Source organism: Carcharhinus amblyrhynchos, chromosome 6 (genome assembly GCF_965287045.1).
Source record: "Carcharhinus amblyrhynchos chromosome 6, sCarAmb.v2.hapA, whole genome shotgun sequence".
NCBI lineage: Eukaryota > Metazoa > Chordata > Chondrichthyes > Carcharhiniformes > Carcharhinidae > Carcharhinus > Carcharhinus amblyrhynchos.
This window is the reverse complement of record NC_137329.1, coordinates 89486209-89502919: the sequence shown is the minus strand read 5'-3', so window position 1 is coordinate 89502919 and position 16711 is coordinate 89486209. Positions and strand designations below refer to the sequence as shown.

General features: G+C 40.9%; 1 protein-coding gene across 1 annotated transcript in view; it reads right to left on the bottom strand.

The window, feature by feature from the left end:
- The window catches only part of wnt5b (wingless-type MMTV integration site family, member 5b), a 120131-nt gene extending 114053 nt beyond the window's left edge, over window positions 1–6078 (bottom strand). The window contains exon 1 of the mRNA XM_080190914.1: window positions 4914–6078. Coding sequence (XP_080047040.1) covers window positions 4914–4919 — 6 coding nt within the window. The 5' untranslated portion in view covers window positions 4920–6078. The remainder of the gene's footprint in view (window positions 1–4913) is intronic.
- Between the last annotated feature and the right edge of the window lie 10633 nt (window positions 6079–16711).

The window sequence follows — 16711 nt, the reverse complement described above, 5'->3', positions numbered from 1 at the left end:
CACTGCTGACCAGAGATTTTACCCGCCATATTAGAGACTGGGCACTCCGCAGCAAGTGGCTCAGCTCCTAACAGCCCCAATCCTCTCCATCATCTACAAGCCTAAGGTTAGGAGCATGATGGAATACTTACCAGTTTCCTGGATGTGTGCAGCTGCAATAACACTCAAGAAATTCAGCATCAGCCAGGTCAGAGTACTAAAAACATTTAAAATTAAACAATATATTTGTACCAGAATTTTTTTTTAGTTAGGCTTAATAAATAGGCATGAAGTGCAGTTAAAATCAGATGATGTAGGCAAGATACATCTACTATACATGTGTTTAAAACTCTAGAAATACTTGTTTTATATGGGTTTCATTATTTGAGGAAGCAAATATGTTACAGAAAATGTTCACTTTTAGTATTTCATCTCCATTTCTAGTACTGTTCAATAGTCCTCGTTGACTTTTTGACTGTTAATAGCATAATTTAACTGGTATTATACTGCTTGTCAAAATCAGGAATAAAGCTGGACATCTTATGAGTTCAAGATGTTCATATATACCTTGGACTGAACTCGATTACTTATTTATGTTCATTAACACACATGTAGAGAGACATACACACCACACACAATGCTGCAATTCACTCACATGCTTATAGGTCATTAAAACTAAATGGTCTGCATCAATGCAAACAGTGTGAAGCGTAATTCAAATGTAAAATCACCCAAAGCACACACAGGTAAAAGATATAATCTAACACTGTTCCAGCTTTATAATCCATTGTGTTAAAAAGTGAAGTTTAAACATGGCAGGAACTCCAAGCTTCACTTTTCAAATCCTTATAATTAACTCTACAAGACAGTCTGTCGTCTGATACATTAAAACGTAATCAGCATGTGAACACGAGTGAGTGAATCTCTTCTGATAGACATTGATCACTTACTTTGGTACAACGACCATTTAAATCCAAAACGTTAACTCCGTCCCTTTCTCCACAGATGCTGCCAGATCTGCTGAATTTTTCTAGCATTTTCTGTTTTTATTTCAGATTTCCAGCATTTGCAGTATTTTGCTTTTATTGCAAGTTGTACATTCTACATTCTACTGAAACCAGTTAATCTGCAGCATCGCATACATATCGTCATTATTTACATATGTGTCCAAGACAAGAAGTGCTGGCAGATCACTGGCAATAACGGCCGAGCCCATTCTTACAGTGACCCAACATTCAGACAAATACTCTATCCCCAACAGAGCTCTGTGAATAGTTATCAGGAGCTTAGTCCTTTTTTTCTTCTCAAGCCTGGGAATGTGAATAGAGATTCCCACACCAATTTAGTATTGGTTGGGGGATGGAACCGTGATCATTTCTAATTTAAGTGATGAAATTTCACCTTATAGTTCCAACTGATCCAAATCGAGAAGTTTTAAGGTAATAATAATACAAAATTAATCAGGATTTGTGCATTGGACTTGGATGGGACAAAGGCAATGGTGTAATTGAATCGGAGTTCCTCTGTCATAGGACCAGATGGAATATTGAAATTGAGTAATTGGAACAGGATTTGTGTGTAATGGGAGGACTGGTGATAAATTAGGATTGGGGCAGTCGATCAAGATTGCTGTACAACAGGAAATTGATGCTACTTTGCGATTTGACCCGCGGATTAAACAAACAGTTATCAATCACTTTGGGAGATTCACTTCTTTGTGTCGATTATTGGTTTACAATCGATATGAATTAACATCTTATGTTGCTTTGTTCTTCGGACTGATTGCGGCGCAGAACTAGCTAACCATTTTAGTTAGAAGGTGCGTCCCCCCTGCCCTCCCCAGAGTTCCTGCTTAGGAAGGAGCTGCAGTAACAGAATTCTGCCAGCGAGAGGCAACGTTCACTACAGCTTCGCTCTGGCACTTGGTGAAATCCGATCACACGAACTGGGAAAGTTGTGCGGATGAATGAACTCGGTGTTGGAGCTAAAGAACCCGGGTATGATTGGTTTCTTGGAATTCCCCTTGTCCCTTCATTCTGTGTCTTGCTGCATGAAATGTGGCCACTCACATAATTCAAGCTTCGTTGACCCGACAGAAATGACTGGTATTGGGTTCACTGGAGTGCACATTACCGAGCGATCACTTCAATTTCTGCTGATTTCACTGCTCCTGCATAGAAAATGCTCGGTACTGAGCAATATATTTACACTTATAGCGGCGCTTTTACCGAGTCGAAACACAAATCGTGCCTGCCTGCAAAATCTGATGTCAAATCCCCGATAATGTTTTCAAAATCTGCGTGACCAGACCCGTGAAAATTGGTATCAGGTCGAACAGGTTTCCCCTTCGTTGTAAAAAGAAACAAGGGGATCACTCGTGGCCAATAAACCATTCAATGGGAATCTATGGACCCAGGACAATTCATTTATCATTTAGAAAAAACATAATGGGGAATAGTGAGTGAGCTCACGCTGAATGTAATGAATTGTTTAACAAAGCACAGTCGGCAGCAGTTCATTTCTGTTCGAGTTCTCTATGGGATTTCCGAAGCCCCAGTGATGCTAAATGCCGTCCTTAAATCTGTGCTCAGCCCTGAGCGGAGTTAACTGGGACTGTTGCACTGAGGAAGTAGCGGTGCTGTGCTGAGAGAGGCAACAGAAAGGGAGGGACTCTTGTCTGAACGAGGGCCCGCAATCTGACTTAACGCTGATCTGCTTTAAATCAACAATAAATGAACAATATCTTCTCTTTAATGACTTTACCTGAAACATTACACAAACTTACACGTTTTCTTTTAGTTTAGTAATAGAACCACACGTCAGGAAATCATTTATTTTTAAAAACTGCAGAAGTTTTAACTACTCGAAGAAAGACATACATTTGAATATAATTTTCTACAACAATCAGAAAAAAGTCTTGACTTTAAGCGCTCTATGATGTTCAGTACCAAGCACCACGTTACACTGGCGCACTCAGTAAACACAAATGAACGGCTGCTCTTCCAAAGATTCCTCCCGGGGAAAGTGGTGAAAATGCTCCGAGCTGCCAGCTCCCCTGTCCCGCCACGTTTAGAGAGCTGGAGCCTGAGCTCGGTGCTTGTTTGTTTCAAGCGCTTTGTGAAGTGATTTAATCAGCCAGAAGATGTGCTGGAGCCAGGGACTGATCCGGACAGATTACGTCCCTATCACCACCCTCTAGGGAACGTGAGTTGAATGAACCGGACTGGGGGAACTGGACTCCCCCTCTCGGGCGGGGGTGGGTGGGGGACTTGCTCCCTGGAGTGGGAGGTAAATGGGGGGCCCCTCCGGAGGGTGGGGGTGGGAGTGGGGGTGGAGGGGGCTCCCTCCCTAAGGTAGGGGTGGATGGGGGCTCCCTCCCTGAGGTAGGGCTGGATGGGGGGGCACCCTTCTGAGGTAGGGGTAGATGGAGGGGGGGCACACTCCCTGAGGTAGGGGTGGATGGGGCCTCCCTCCCTGAGATAGGGGTGGACGGGGGTGCTCCCACCCTGGGGTGGGGGTGGAGGGGTAGGGGTGGGTGGGGGAGCTCCCTTCCTGAGGTGGGGGTGGACGGGGGTGCTCTCTCCCTGAGGTAGGGGTGGATGGGATGCACCCTCTCTGGGGTGAGGGTGGATGGAAGGGTTCTTACCCTGGGGCGGGGTGGGTAGGATTCTCTTCCTGGGGTAGGGATGGATGGGGGGCTTCCTCCCTCACTGGGGTGGGGTGGGGTGAGGTGAGGGAGCTTCCTCCCTCCCTGGGGTGGGGGTGGGAGAGTAGAGTCCAATTCTGGAAATGGCGGGTCTTCCCTCCCTGGAGTAGGAATGAGGGAGTGGGGTTGCCCTCTACACACACACACAAACGGATCAATTTCACGGATTGTTCCTCGATCACTGTGACCGGCAGTGATCGCCTGTCACTCCCCATGTTTCAATTTTAGCATAATTTATTGAATTTTTAAAATCCATTTCTACCAGTCCAACCATCACCAGTTATAGCTAACATCTCCCTTCACGTCCAACCAAAGCCAACCATTACAGCTGGAAGGCACATGTGTGGGAATGTCAGTTTTCAAGGAGAAAATTTCTTCTCCAATGGAAAACTAGTCGCTCCGTTAATGTTTTGTCTGTTGTCAGCAACCATAGATATGTTTGGGGGAGTCAAGGCTCCAGGTGCCCTCTGAATGAGAGCACACGAGTTAATCGACTACCGACATAAATAAAACGGCCACTAATGATGTATTACATGGAAAAAAATCAACTTAGACTGAAGTGTGCGTAGGAAGGATAAACAACACAGTACACTTGGAAATTTGGTTCATAAACTCGAAGGATGAACATTTTTAAAAATATTCACGTAATGTTTGAATAGGTGGAATACAGCAAAAGTAATTTGTCTGGAAAAGCAAGGCATGGCATGGACTGGATTTTGAGAAGACTTAAACGGTACACAACTCAAATTCTACTGAAATCCTCCAAAGCTGATATTTGTACTCTAGCGGATCCTGTTCCAAATCCATTGAAATGACAGATTGCAGGAGTTATACTCCAGTCATTTTTTTTTGAAAGGTGTGAACTCAGATGTAAAATAACAGTGATAGATTCATTAGGAAAGAGGAACATGACACTGGGGGAATGCAAAAATTATATGCAGTATTGATGAAAGGTAAGATAGGGGACTGAGTGATAAAGCCATCTTATCAATGTTCTTTCTCAAATCTGCAAACACAAACTCCAAACAAAGTAAACAGACACCTACAGAGCAGAACAATACTACACTCGCCCTGCGATATTCTGCTATCAGAAACAAACAATTTATGGTAACAATGGGACAATTTTCAACACCAAACTAGCGTTTTATCTTCATCCATTATACTTCTCATTCATTTGCCTAACTCCTTCCATTAAAAGGAACAGGCCAGAAGAGGGGTGAACACTCACCTGCATTTTCAGGGTCAGGAATACGGGGTAAATATCCAGGCTGTCAGGGTTAATCAGAGTTCCTCTATTGTGCTGTTTAGAATAAGACTCTCCGGATGAAGAAACGAACAGAGCAAGCACGAAACAGTTGGTTCTCAGGATTGCAGGGCAATGGAAGGACTGGAGCTGGCTTGTGTGAGCATGTTGCACCTGTTATTGAAACTCTTTCAGGTTTGGATCCATAACTCCACACTCCCAACACCAGCACATGAAGAGATCCGCACTCCTCTCGCACTTCCTCCAGTCCTTTCACTCCTCTAGTTTGCAATTCACCCTCTCTCTCACACACACTCGGCCAACTTCTTCGCCCTTTTTACTGCAATTGTGGTCGTTACCGTATATCACACTCTTGTCCTTTTACTGGAGTTAGCTTTAGATTTTGCAATCTTATTCTTTGCAGCTGTATTTTATTTTCAGTGTTACCGTATTTACCGTCTGGGCACTGATGAGTTTACCTGACAGACAATTTGTTTTTCAGATGCAGTGTCACTTCATCAATGGTGTATTTTTTGTTTGTCAGAGCTCGGCTCTGCAGGATCGCCGTTCAGCCATTTCTCCAGGGGCTGTCACAGAATCACTGAATCCACTTGAAATAAATCAGATCGTTCACTCAAAGTACTTTCTCCCTTTGGTGTTCGGTTTGATGTGTTTCAGTAAACTTCTCCGCCGACAGCAAATCGATCCTGGAGCTCCCAGCTGCGATCACTGCCTCTCCTTCTCGAGTTGCCACTTTCCACTAACTGGCTATTTCTGTTCACACATCCACCCCTTAATTTGACAAAGTAACACATCCAGCAGCCCAACGACTGCCTTCAACCGACGGCCACTCTCAGCCAGGGGCAGGCAACCCGCTCAAATGCACTAAGGGCTGAAACGTACAAACTTCTGCAAAGTACTGGAAAAGTTTTCAAAAACTTTCTCGTTGCCTTTTTAAGAAGAAACTCCGCTTTATCTTGCTGGCGCCTTTTCCCTCTCCTCCACCCCTCAGGATCAGTGAGCGTCCGGCTGCTTTCAGCTTGATCTTTGTGCAGGGGACATTGTCTTCGCCTTGGCTGCCTCTAGGCTAGGGCTGGCTGCTGCAGGTCACGCTGTCTCCGCTCCACAGAAGCGCTTTACAAAGCGCTGCTCCCCAACTCCGACTGCTACCTGAGACAGAGCGCCTGCGCACTCACCGCCCTGCGCACAACCCACTGGCAGGTTAACCCCTTCAAGTGAGATTGGCCCACAGCTCAAATATACAGCAATTCACAACAAAACTAATAACAGGATTGCTGTCAAAATTTAATTTAACACACTAGAGGGGGGAGGGAATTAGCACTGGTAATTTTGTCAGAGTTAAAGCTGCCAACAATCAGGGAAGATTCGAGTTTCTGGCTTTCGTATTACCCTATTTTAGGTACTGGTCATGTTTTAATGTGTACCTTCTCCACAGCAATGACAATTAACAGGAATAAATTCGCGAATAAAGCAATTCAAAATAATATGAAAATACATTTCATTGTCACAGGACAAAAGCAAATTACTGTGGATGCTGGAATCTGAAATCAAAAGAGAAAATACTGGAAAATCTCAGCAGGTCTGGCAGCATCTGTGAGGAGAGAAAAGAGCTGACATTTCGAGTCCAGATTACCTTTGTCAAAGATGGAGCTTTTTTCTCCTTTTGGTTTCATTATCACAAATTCTCCAGCCACCGCTTCTCCACTATTCTGTACCACCCAGCATTTCCTAACTTGCCCAGATGTTTCGCTTGTCGAGTCCCTTCACTGCCCACTGCTGAGTTTCGAGGCTCGATTTTGCTGAAGTTTACTTGATTCTCTAATCGGATATCGTCACTGTCATTTCAAATCTTTCTCTTTCACTTTATAGATATAATTGTATCCTCAAACCTCTCCCCTCCTTTCTAACAAAGTGAATTTCACGTTAATATAAATTCGAAATTCCTTCCACTTTATACCAGTTTAATTTAATGTATTTTTTGGAATTAACTGTTTGAAATTGCTGACTATCTTTATGCTTAATAGTCTGTTTTGGACATAGTTGAAGGAAGAGAATTCTCTAATTTTTCTTGGGTCACTTTCGTAAGTCCATTTGTGTGAGAAGAGGTTTTCATGTTTCTTTCATGTATTACTGATTGGGATATCTGACAAGTTTATTCTGAAGTACAGTATTATGTTGTTTTGGGGGACTATAATATTCTGCTTGGGTATATGCATGCAACAATCATGTGTATATATGCCTATGTATAAACACATGTTTACATCTAGTGTCATCCATTCCTACACATCCTCGCGAATGCGTAGCATACAGACTCATACTTTACAAAACACATTTGTATACAACCAGTTTAAATACAAAAAAATGATTATAAGACCTGACTACACTGATACCTAAAAATATACCTGGATACTTGTCTATAAATAGAAGTATTGACATTGACGTGCCCATATGTATAAACAAATGGTCCAAGTTACATGGTGTCTCTTGTTCATTGTGCATTTATAATTAAAACGTATTCCTAGTTCTTCTCACACAGAAACTAGAGACAACGGCGAAAGAAACAATTCTCTGAAGATCTAAGCGAACACTTTCCTCGGCTCTCCTATAGAGGATGGGCTTCCTGATGTGCTGAAAAGGTAAAGCGGAGGAGAAATATACACCTGCCTACCTTTGAGAAATGAATGCGAAGAAATGTGGATTTGCTCATCGACGACTTTACATTAACTTTCACAAACTGTCACATTATTATTCCTTTCATCTTTAGATGACATCTGCTGGATCAGCTCATTACTTTACTCAATAATTTGGGCACATTTAATGTTTGAATAAAAGAAAATGGTCGCAGAAGTTCTCGAAAACGAAGATCGTAGATGCAAATGTTCTGATTACACCAACTAATTTGACAGGTTTATTTTGCAGCAGCAGTGTTTATTGCACCAATCATCTTGCCATATTTTTAAAATGCTGTAATCCATTTCTGCCGAATTGATGGTTATTGTGCTGTAGAAAACACACCAACACGCCCAATGAATGATACCGGCCGGGTACAAATTAATTCATCAGGTTATAAATATCAAATAAATGTAAACTTCATGTACACAGATAATCGAATTCAGCACCTGGAACGGGTATAGCTCCAATCTAAATTGTTCTCTGCTTTCTAACACTCGGATTTAGTACGTGACTCAAATAACGAACAAAACACTTGATAGTTTGGGAATGTCGGAGATAGAAACTGTGCCATGCTCTTCTCATGAGAGGATATTTCTAATTTTGGATCAGAACACGATCAACTTGCACATTTTCTTTGCCTTGCAGTGTGTTACATTGAAACAATGGGCCAAAAAACTCCCTCCCCAAAAAACACAGCGTGTACCTACACCACATGGACTGCAGCCGCTTCAAGAGGCTGGTTCACCCCATCTTCTAAAGGACAATTTGGAATGGTCAATCATATTAGCCTCACCGGCGACTTTCACATTCCAAGAACGAAACAAAAAGTGAAGAACAGACATCTCTCCAAAGCTAAGCGCATCCCACAGTATCAGAAGGGTGGATTTTTACAATGATGGGGGTGCAGGTTGATGGAACATCCCCAGTCCACATCATGAAATGGTGTCTATTTCAGGTGATCAGTAATCCTTCAATTCTTGGTCAGGGGAGAACATATGGAAAGTGTTAATATATGTGTATAACGTAATATTTTATTAACTAAATCTAATTACTCAACGTTTATCAGGAAAAGGATTATTCGAAGGCAGTGACATTCCGTTATACCCAGGATTGAATCATTGTCTATCAGAATTGAGTTGACTAATTGTATTGTTTTTAATTACAGAAATGGGCATGAAGTAGTGATAAAAATGTGAAACATTTCTAATCAAAATCTACAATGATACTATCAGTCGTTGAACAATAGGCCTGTGAAATGTAACAGCCGATCGCAAGTTGGATCTTAAAAGCAAAATAGTGCGATTCAGGACATCTGAATTTAAAACAGAAAATGCCGGAAAAACTCATTAGCTCTGGCAGCATTTGTGGAGGGAGAAACAGAAATAACATTTGAGCCTGTGCGACTCTTCTACAGAGTTAAAGAGAGGGATAAATGAGGGATTTTATATCTCGCTAACTATACCTTAATCTGTAAACGCTACAACGTCACATTACAAATTCCTGATGAAGCTTCCCCCTTCTTGAGGTGTTTCATTATTGCAGCTTCTAGAATAATCTGGAAATAGCACTAGCGGTTTTGAACGTTGGTTTATAAACCAGAGATTATAGTAACCGATATTTCACTCAAACGTAATCGTAAACTATTTCAATGACGGTGCAAAAAATAACTTTGGCAAATAAACTATTTTCTGCAATCTGTTTTTCTAAGTGCACATGCTTGATAGCGGAAATAATTCGATGTAAAACATGCTTCCGCAGTAATTCCAAAATGATTTATTTTGTGTATATAAATAGCATTTTTCACATCCCAAAACCTCTTTCAGCCAGTTCTACACTTGAAATGACTATTATTATGTGGGCAAACATGGTAATAATGTTCGAGGGATAAATATCATTGAGGAACATCTGGAGAGCTTCCTGCTTATAGTTGAGGTTCATGGACACCTGAACAATGAGGTGTCACGTTTAATCTCTAGGATAATAGTTCACATAAGGAGCTTTCTCTCAGCATTTTGCTGTGTTCAAGTCCTGTCCTGGAGCTTGGGTCCACCATTCTCAGGCCGGAGTATTCCCACTGATCTATGTTGAGAGTTGTAGCTTGTAACAAGTCAATGCCAAGATTAAGTGGAATTTAAGATCATTTAAGATATTTCAGGATAAACTGCACCTGAACAATGGATTATCTTCAAAGAAGAAATGACTCAGGCATAGTCAGGATATATTTCCACAAAAAGAAATAGAAGTGTATGCAAAACCAGAATTCCCTGGATAACAAAAGAATCAGAAATTAAGATGAAGAGAGTGTGCTTACGATAAATGTCAGGTGGAAAATGCAATGGAGAACCAGGCTGAATATGAAGGTTCAGAAGGGAATTGAAAATAAGAGAAACAAAGAGAGAGTATGAAAAGAGACTGGCAGCCAATATAAAAAGGAATCCCAGAGTCTTCACTCAGCATTTAAATAGTTGAAGGGTGGTAAAAGGAGCAAGGCCAATTATAGCCCAAATTTGGATCTCCAAATGGAGGCAGGGGCATGGCTTAGGTATTACAATAATGCTTTGCATCTGTCCTTACCAATGAAGATGTTGTACAAGTCATAGTGAAAGTTAAATGTAATTCAGTCAGTGACTGGTTTAATATTATTAAGGAGGGGGCTATTGGCTAGGTTATCTGCACTTAAAGTTGATAAGGCACCAGGACTGGATGAAACGCATCCAAGTAAACTGTGAGAAGTGAGAATGGAAATTGTGGAGGCACTGGCCATTATTTTTCAGTCTTCCTTAGACTTAGGGATAGTGCCAGAGGAACAGAGAATTGCAAATGTTACACCCTTGTTCAAAAAATAGTGGGATAAGCCAAGCAACTGGAGGTCAGTCACTTTAAACTTGGTGATGAGGAAACATGGAAAAAAAAATAATTATTAACAAAGTTAATAGTCACATGGACAAATTCAAGTGGTGAGGAAAGCCAGCCCCAATTTGTTAACAGGAAATTGTGTTTAACCTGCTTGCTGGATCTTTTTTGAAAAGGTAACAGAGAGGGTTGATGAAAGCAATGCTGATGATATGGTATACATAGAATTTCAAAAACTATTTGATAAAGTGCTTCACAACAGACATGTGAGCAAAGTTCAGGCTCAAGGCATAAAACAGACAGTAGCATGTATATGGAGTTGCCTGAGTAACAGGAAACATAGTGGTTAATAGATGTTTTTTGGACTGGAGGAAGGTTTGTAGCGGAACTCCTCAGACCTCAGTGTTATGATCCTTTCTCCTTCTGATATATATTAATGATGAAGACCTTGGTGTACAGGCACAATTTCAAAATTTGCAAATAATAAAAAACTTGGAAGCATTGTACATGGTGCAGACAATGGTGTAGAGATTCAAAGGGACACAGCCAAGTAGGTGGAATAGCCGATGGCAGATGGAGTTCAATGCAGAATAATGTGAGATGATTCATTTTGGTAGGAACAACATGAACAGACAATATAAAATAAAGCGTTCAGCTGTAAAAGGGCTGCAGGAATAGAGAGATCTGGGTGTCTATGTACATAAATCATTGAAGGTGGCAGAATGGTTTAAAGGAGCAGTTGATTAAACATACAATATCCTGCACTTTATTAATAAGGGCATAGAGTTCAAGAGAAAGCATTAGTTCAGCCTCAGCTAAGCTGCTGGGTTCAGTTCTGGGTGACACACTTTTGGGAAGGTGTGTAGACATAGTAGAGTTTGGAAAAGGTTCAGAAGAATGGTTCAGGGATGCGGAAGTTTGGTTATGACGACAGATTGGAGAAATTGGGACTGTTTTCCTCGGGGAAGAGATGGCTGAGAGGAGATTTGATAGAGGTCTGTGGACAAGGTAGATAGAGTGTAATTGTTCCCATTCATGAAAGGGTCAAGAGGAAGAGGCACAGGTTTAAAGTAATTGGCAAAGGAAGCAAAGGCGATGTGAGGCAAGTATTAACACGCAGTGAATGGCTGGGGTCTGGAATGCATTTCCAGAGTGTGGTGGAGGCAGGTTCTTTGAAGACGTTCAAAAGGCTGCTATCTGAAAAGAAAGGCTATGCAGGATTAATTGGCAGTAAGTGAGCTGCTCATTCGGACAGTCGGTGCAGACACAATGGGCCGAATAGCCTCCTTCTGCACTGTAACAATTCTGTGATAATGGCTGGGTTCGTTCCACGATCTTACATTCAGAGATTCAAAGTCCCGGAGATTAGATCCTATTGAATTTGTTATGCCGCGTATGTATTACTCGTTTGTCAGTACGTTGTCCATCCCAGGTGATCATATGATGTATTGTGCACCCTGCAGTTCCAGTGAGATGATTCAATATTCTCCTTCCCAAAGAAATCCCATGAGAAATCATTTTGATACATCTCCACGTCCTAAGGTGGCGCTGTCCCAAACCAGATAGTACAGGTAAGTGGAACAGTTATTCAAACATTTGGAAATATAGACATAATTTAAAACGTGTCGATATCTGGCCCTTGATCCCTTCAGTTTCTGTGTATAAAATTCTATTTTACAGCCATTAATCAATTAAGTTCAAAGCCGGCATTTAAAGTGAGGGAGGAGGGTGGCATTTCGCAGAATTAAACCCTCAATGCCGCATCTTCAAGGATCTCTTTATTTTAAAAATTGGGCTCATATCCAGCAAACATCCTTCTCTTCAATGGACCATGGATTTGTAACGGGTCTCTCCTATAACCTACACTGTTTCGAAGAAGTTTGAAACACGCTCATAAAACTTCAGAGATAGAGTGGAGTGCAGCATGTTTATCATGAAGGTGACCGCGTTGTTTAATTTGCTGCTTTTCAAAGAGACAAACTAATTGCTGTATTTTTGGCGTTATTTTAAGATTTTGTTATTTCAAGCATTTTAACTCAGTGTATTTGGCGCCGCTGGCAAACCGCATCATTCCAGAAAGCACACCCAACGCAATTTGGAAAATGGTTAAATGTGAGTTGCTCTTTTCCCCAACACCCATTCATCCTGTTTCACTGTGGGTCTGAGCGGATGTGGAGCTGGTTCTATTTCTAAATATTAACTGCTTCATTTCCGAGAAAGTCGCCAAGAGACTATCTCCAGGCGTTTTAATTTTTAAAAAGCCTATGGAGTAAATGGATCAAAAGGATCTTTCCGATCCGTTTTCAGCACCATTGCACCTTAATTATGTGGCATTCGAATATATCTTATCATTGACTTTTCCAGCCGTCCCTGCCTAGTATCGATTGGATTTTTCTGAAGCATTTAATATTGGACCGCTTTTAAAATTCTTACTGTATTTAAATGTAGAATTCCACACACAGCGTTGGATCGTTTTCTAAATGCTTGAAGAGGGATTCTCACAGTTACCCAATTAGGAAGGGCGGGGTTGAGGTGGGGGATACTTACCAAAGCTTTTCCGTGTGGGCACCAGACTTTAGAAGTCCAAGAAGGTCAGCCAGTTTAGTAATAACAATGATAATGAATGGAGATGAAAATCATGATAACCACTTGGTGCTAAGAAATGGGAAGGGAGTTGAGTCTCAACAACTTGAGTCCAAAGGATGTCCAAAGATCCAGGAGAAAAAAAATCCCCCTTCTAATTACTTTACCCAATAGATGAGCGTCGAGTTGAGGCCAGGATGATTGACACTTATCACGAGTTTTCAGAGAGTAACAGAATGTGAGCTTTTCCAGTTTTTTTGGATCTGGATTTGATATTTGGGAGTATAGCAAACAGACTGTTGTATAGACACAGAATCAGTGACAGAAACTCCCTTTCTTCCATTGGTTTGATGTCTATAATCAGCCAAAGAATAAATATACAACACTCTGAAGAACACAAAGCAACAATTACTTTTCAGTTACCAGTTGCACTTTCAAATAACCAAGTTATGAGGATAAACTATATTAAATGTAAACTTGGAGCAGGTAATTAAAAACATATTTTCAGGCATCTTGGAAGTATCCTTAGGGCTGACCATTCACTCTGAAGATCCAGTTGGAAACATTTATTTTTCTCAAAACTCAAAACATAATTGTGTCGCTCATCAGAAAAATCCGTTTTTTATTTAAATCTAGTGCATTTGCTCTTAATGATGCAATGAGATTACTTGACATTAGGAAACAGGACTATTTCACTTATTCTCTGAAAGTCGAAGGAATATATATGTAAACCTGTTTTTCTTTGTAATCAGTGTCAGATGAATTATAGCAATAATTTTGAGTTTGCAACCTTGGGATTTATGAGAAGAGATACCAAACAGAATTTGTTATTATTAACTGTTTCACCCTCCTTGGCTAGTCACTTAGCTGGAATCCGATTGGACACATTTTCAGCACTTTATTCCATTCATTACTCAGGGCTTTGAACCCCAAATTCTGCAAACTACCAAAAGTTCTTATTTCAGGCTCCAAATTATTCACCTCTGCTCCTATCTTATCAACACTGCAATAACATTTTTATTTATTTAAACTTGGCTTCTCCTTTGGCCATTTTGCTACTCTCTAATCCCTCATTGAAGTGCCAAACCACACAAAACCTTACTGCCTGCATCCTATTCTGCAATAAGTCTTGTTTTCCCATCTGTACCATCCTACACTGGCTTGTCATCCCCAGTAGATGACATTTAAAATCACTGTTTTCATCTACAAATTTCTTCTGTCCTTACCCACTCTACTTCTGCAAGCTTAACCAGCCTTCCAGCTCCTCTTGCATCTTCTGACCTCTGTGCAATCACATCCTTGCAATTTCCCTGTGGACCTCTCTTCCAAACCGCTCCATTCAACCTTCTACCAAATACATCCTTAGACTAAATTCTTCTCCAAATACATCCATTTGACTAAACCCTTCCAAAATCTTCTATAAACATTGAGCATCTAAAGCTTTTATTCTGCCGCAGAGTGGTGGAATGTTCTTCTTTGTTAAAGGCATTCGATACCAACTGTCTGGCTGTTATTAATAGTGAAAAAGAGGACAGGGAGTACAAAAATTCAATTGAATAGTCAGGAATTGAGTAGGAAGGAAATTAAAGGGGGGGGGGGTGAATCTAAGAAATTTGGTGATGGCAGCAAAGGAGAAAAAGACAGCTGGGTGCCTGGGGAAGAAAACTGCAACAACATATCTTGTATGCCATTGGAGGGAGGTGCCAGTAACATAGAAATGCACACCGGTAATAAAAAAAAACAATGACCAGAAGACAGCTGTCAAGTTAATACATCAATCACATTGTGTTTTCTTCATTGGGAACGAATGGTACTACTGTTCCCCAAGTAATAGTCCACAAATTAATAAACGTGCTGTCTGTTTGGAACATGGGGAGTGTCATTTTCCCTTCTCTAACAGTCTGTGCTGTGCTGTACTGCCTAATATTGTGCTATTCCTCAGTGAATAAGCACAGCTGGCATTTCTGTACCTTTCATCAGAAGCCCTCACATGTGGGTAAGATATCCTTCACACTAATCAACATTAAATAAATGTTGTTAGGCCCATTCCCAGTATTCCTGACAGCTTGTTATGCTTGGAAAGCATGACTAGAATTTTACACTGATTGTCGGTCAGCTCTCCAAGGCGGTGTTTCCACCCAAGCGAGAATGGAAGTCCTGTCTTCTGCCAATCAATGCTCATTAGAGTGTGAAATGGCATCGGGTCTGTTGAGTTAATGGGGATGTGTTCCCCACCAACTCTCCAGATGGAGGGGTCCAAGCCCCAATTCTCCTAAAAACGCAGGCACACTTTTTAAAAAAAATTGAGCTCTGAAATTCAGGATCTCTGTCCTTATCAGACTGGAATAGATCTTTGAATCAAAGCACGATACAGCAAAAAATGAAGCCATTTGCTTCATCGTTCTGAAATCTAGTCAATGAACCCCATTCCCTGTTCTTTGCTCATAGCCCTGCAAAGGTTCTCACTTCAGATAATTATTGAATTTTCTTCTGAAAGCTATAATTGAAGTTGTTTCCATTAGCCTTTCAGGCATGGCATTGCAGATCACAACAACTCACTATGGAAAATTTGTTTTTCTTGTTGTTGCCTTTGGTTATTTGCCAATGATTTTACACCCATGTCCTTTTGGTTAACTCTGCCAGTGGACATAGTTTTTCCTTATTTACCATATTAAAATCCTTCATAATTTTGAATTCATCTATCAAAATTCCCTTAACTTTCTCCACTATGAGAAGAACAACCCCTTCTTCTCTAGCCTGTTCACATAATTGAAGTCTTTCAATCAGCATATAATCCAAGTAAATCTCCTCTATGCCTTTTCTAAACCCTAACATCCTTTCTAAAATACTGGTGCCTGGTATTGGCAATAGTCCTCCCTAACCAATGTTTGATAAAGGTTTAGCACAATTTTCTTGCTTTTCTACTATATGCCTCTCTTTAGAAAGCCAAGGATTCCTTATGCTTTTTTTTAAAATCATCTACTCAATTTGTCCTGCCACATTCAAAGACTTGTTTATATGCATCTCCTTTAAAATTGTATAGAGTGACAATGTGGCGATTTTGTCCTCTGTGATTCGCCCAATGTACTGACTTCAAACTCATACAGATGTTCTCCAGTGTGAATGTTAGGGAACTTATGGAAGTTATGGAACTTGGGGAAATAAATAGTGATGTCTTGAAGAGTGTACATATTACAGAGAAAGAGGTGCTGGAAGTCTTAAAGTGCAAGATAGATAAATTCTCGGGACCTGATTCTAGGATGCTGTGGGAGGGAATCACAGGTCTCCAAGCAGAGATATTTGAATCATCGACAGCCACAGGTGAGGTGGCTGAAGATTGGAAGGTAGCAAATGTTGTGCCTTTGTTTAAGGAGAACTGCCTAGAAACTACAGGCTGGTGAGCCTCACACGTGCAATGGGTAAGTTGTTAGAAGGTATTCTGAGAGACACGCTCTACAGACATTTAGAGAGACAAGGACTAATTAGGAACAGTCAGCATGGCTTTGAGAGTGGAAAATCATGTCTCACCAATTTGATTTGAGTTTTTTGAAGGGGTAACCAAGGAAATAGATAAGGGCAGTGCAGTTGACATCGTCCACATGGACTCCAGCAAGACCTTTGACAAGGTACCACATGGTAGATAAATGCATAAG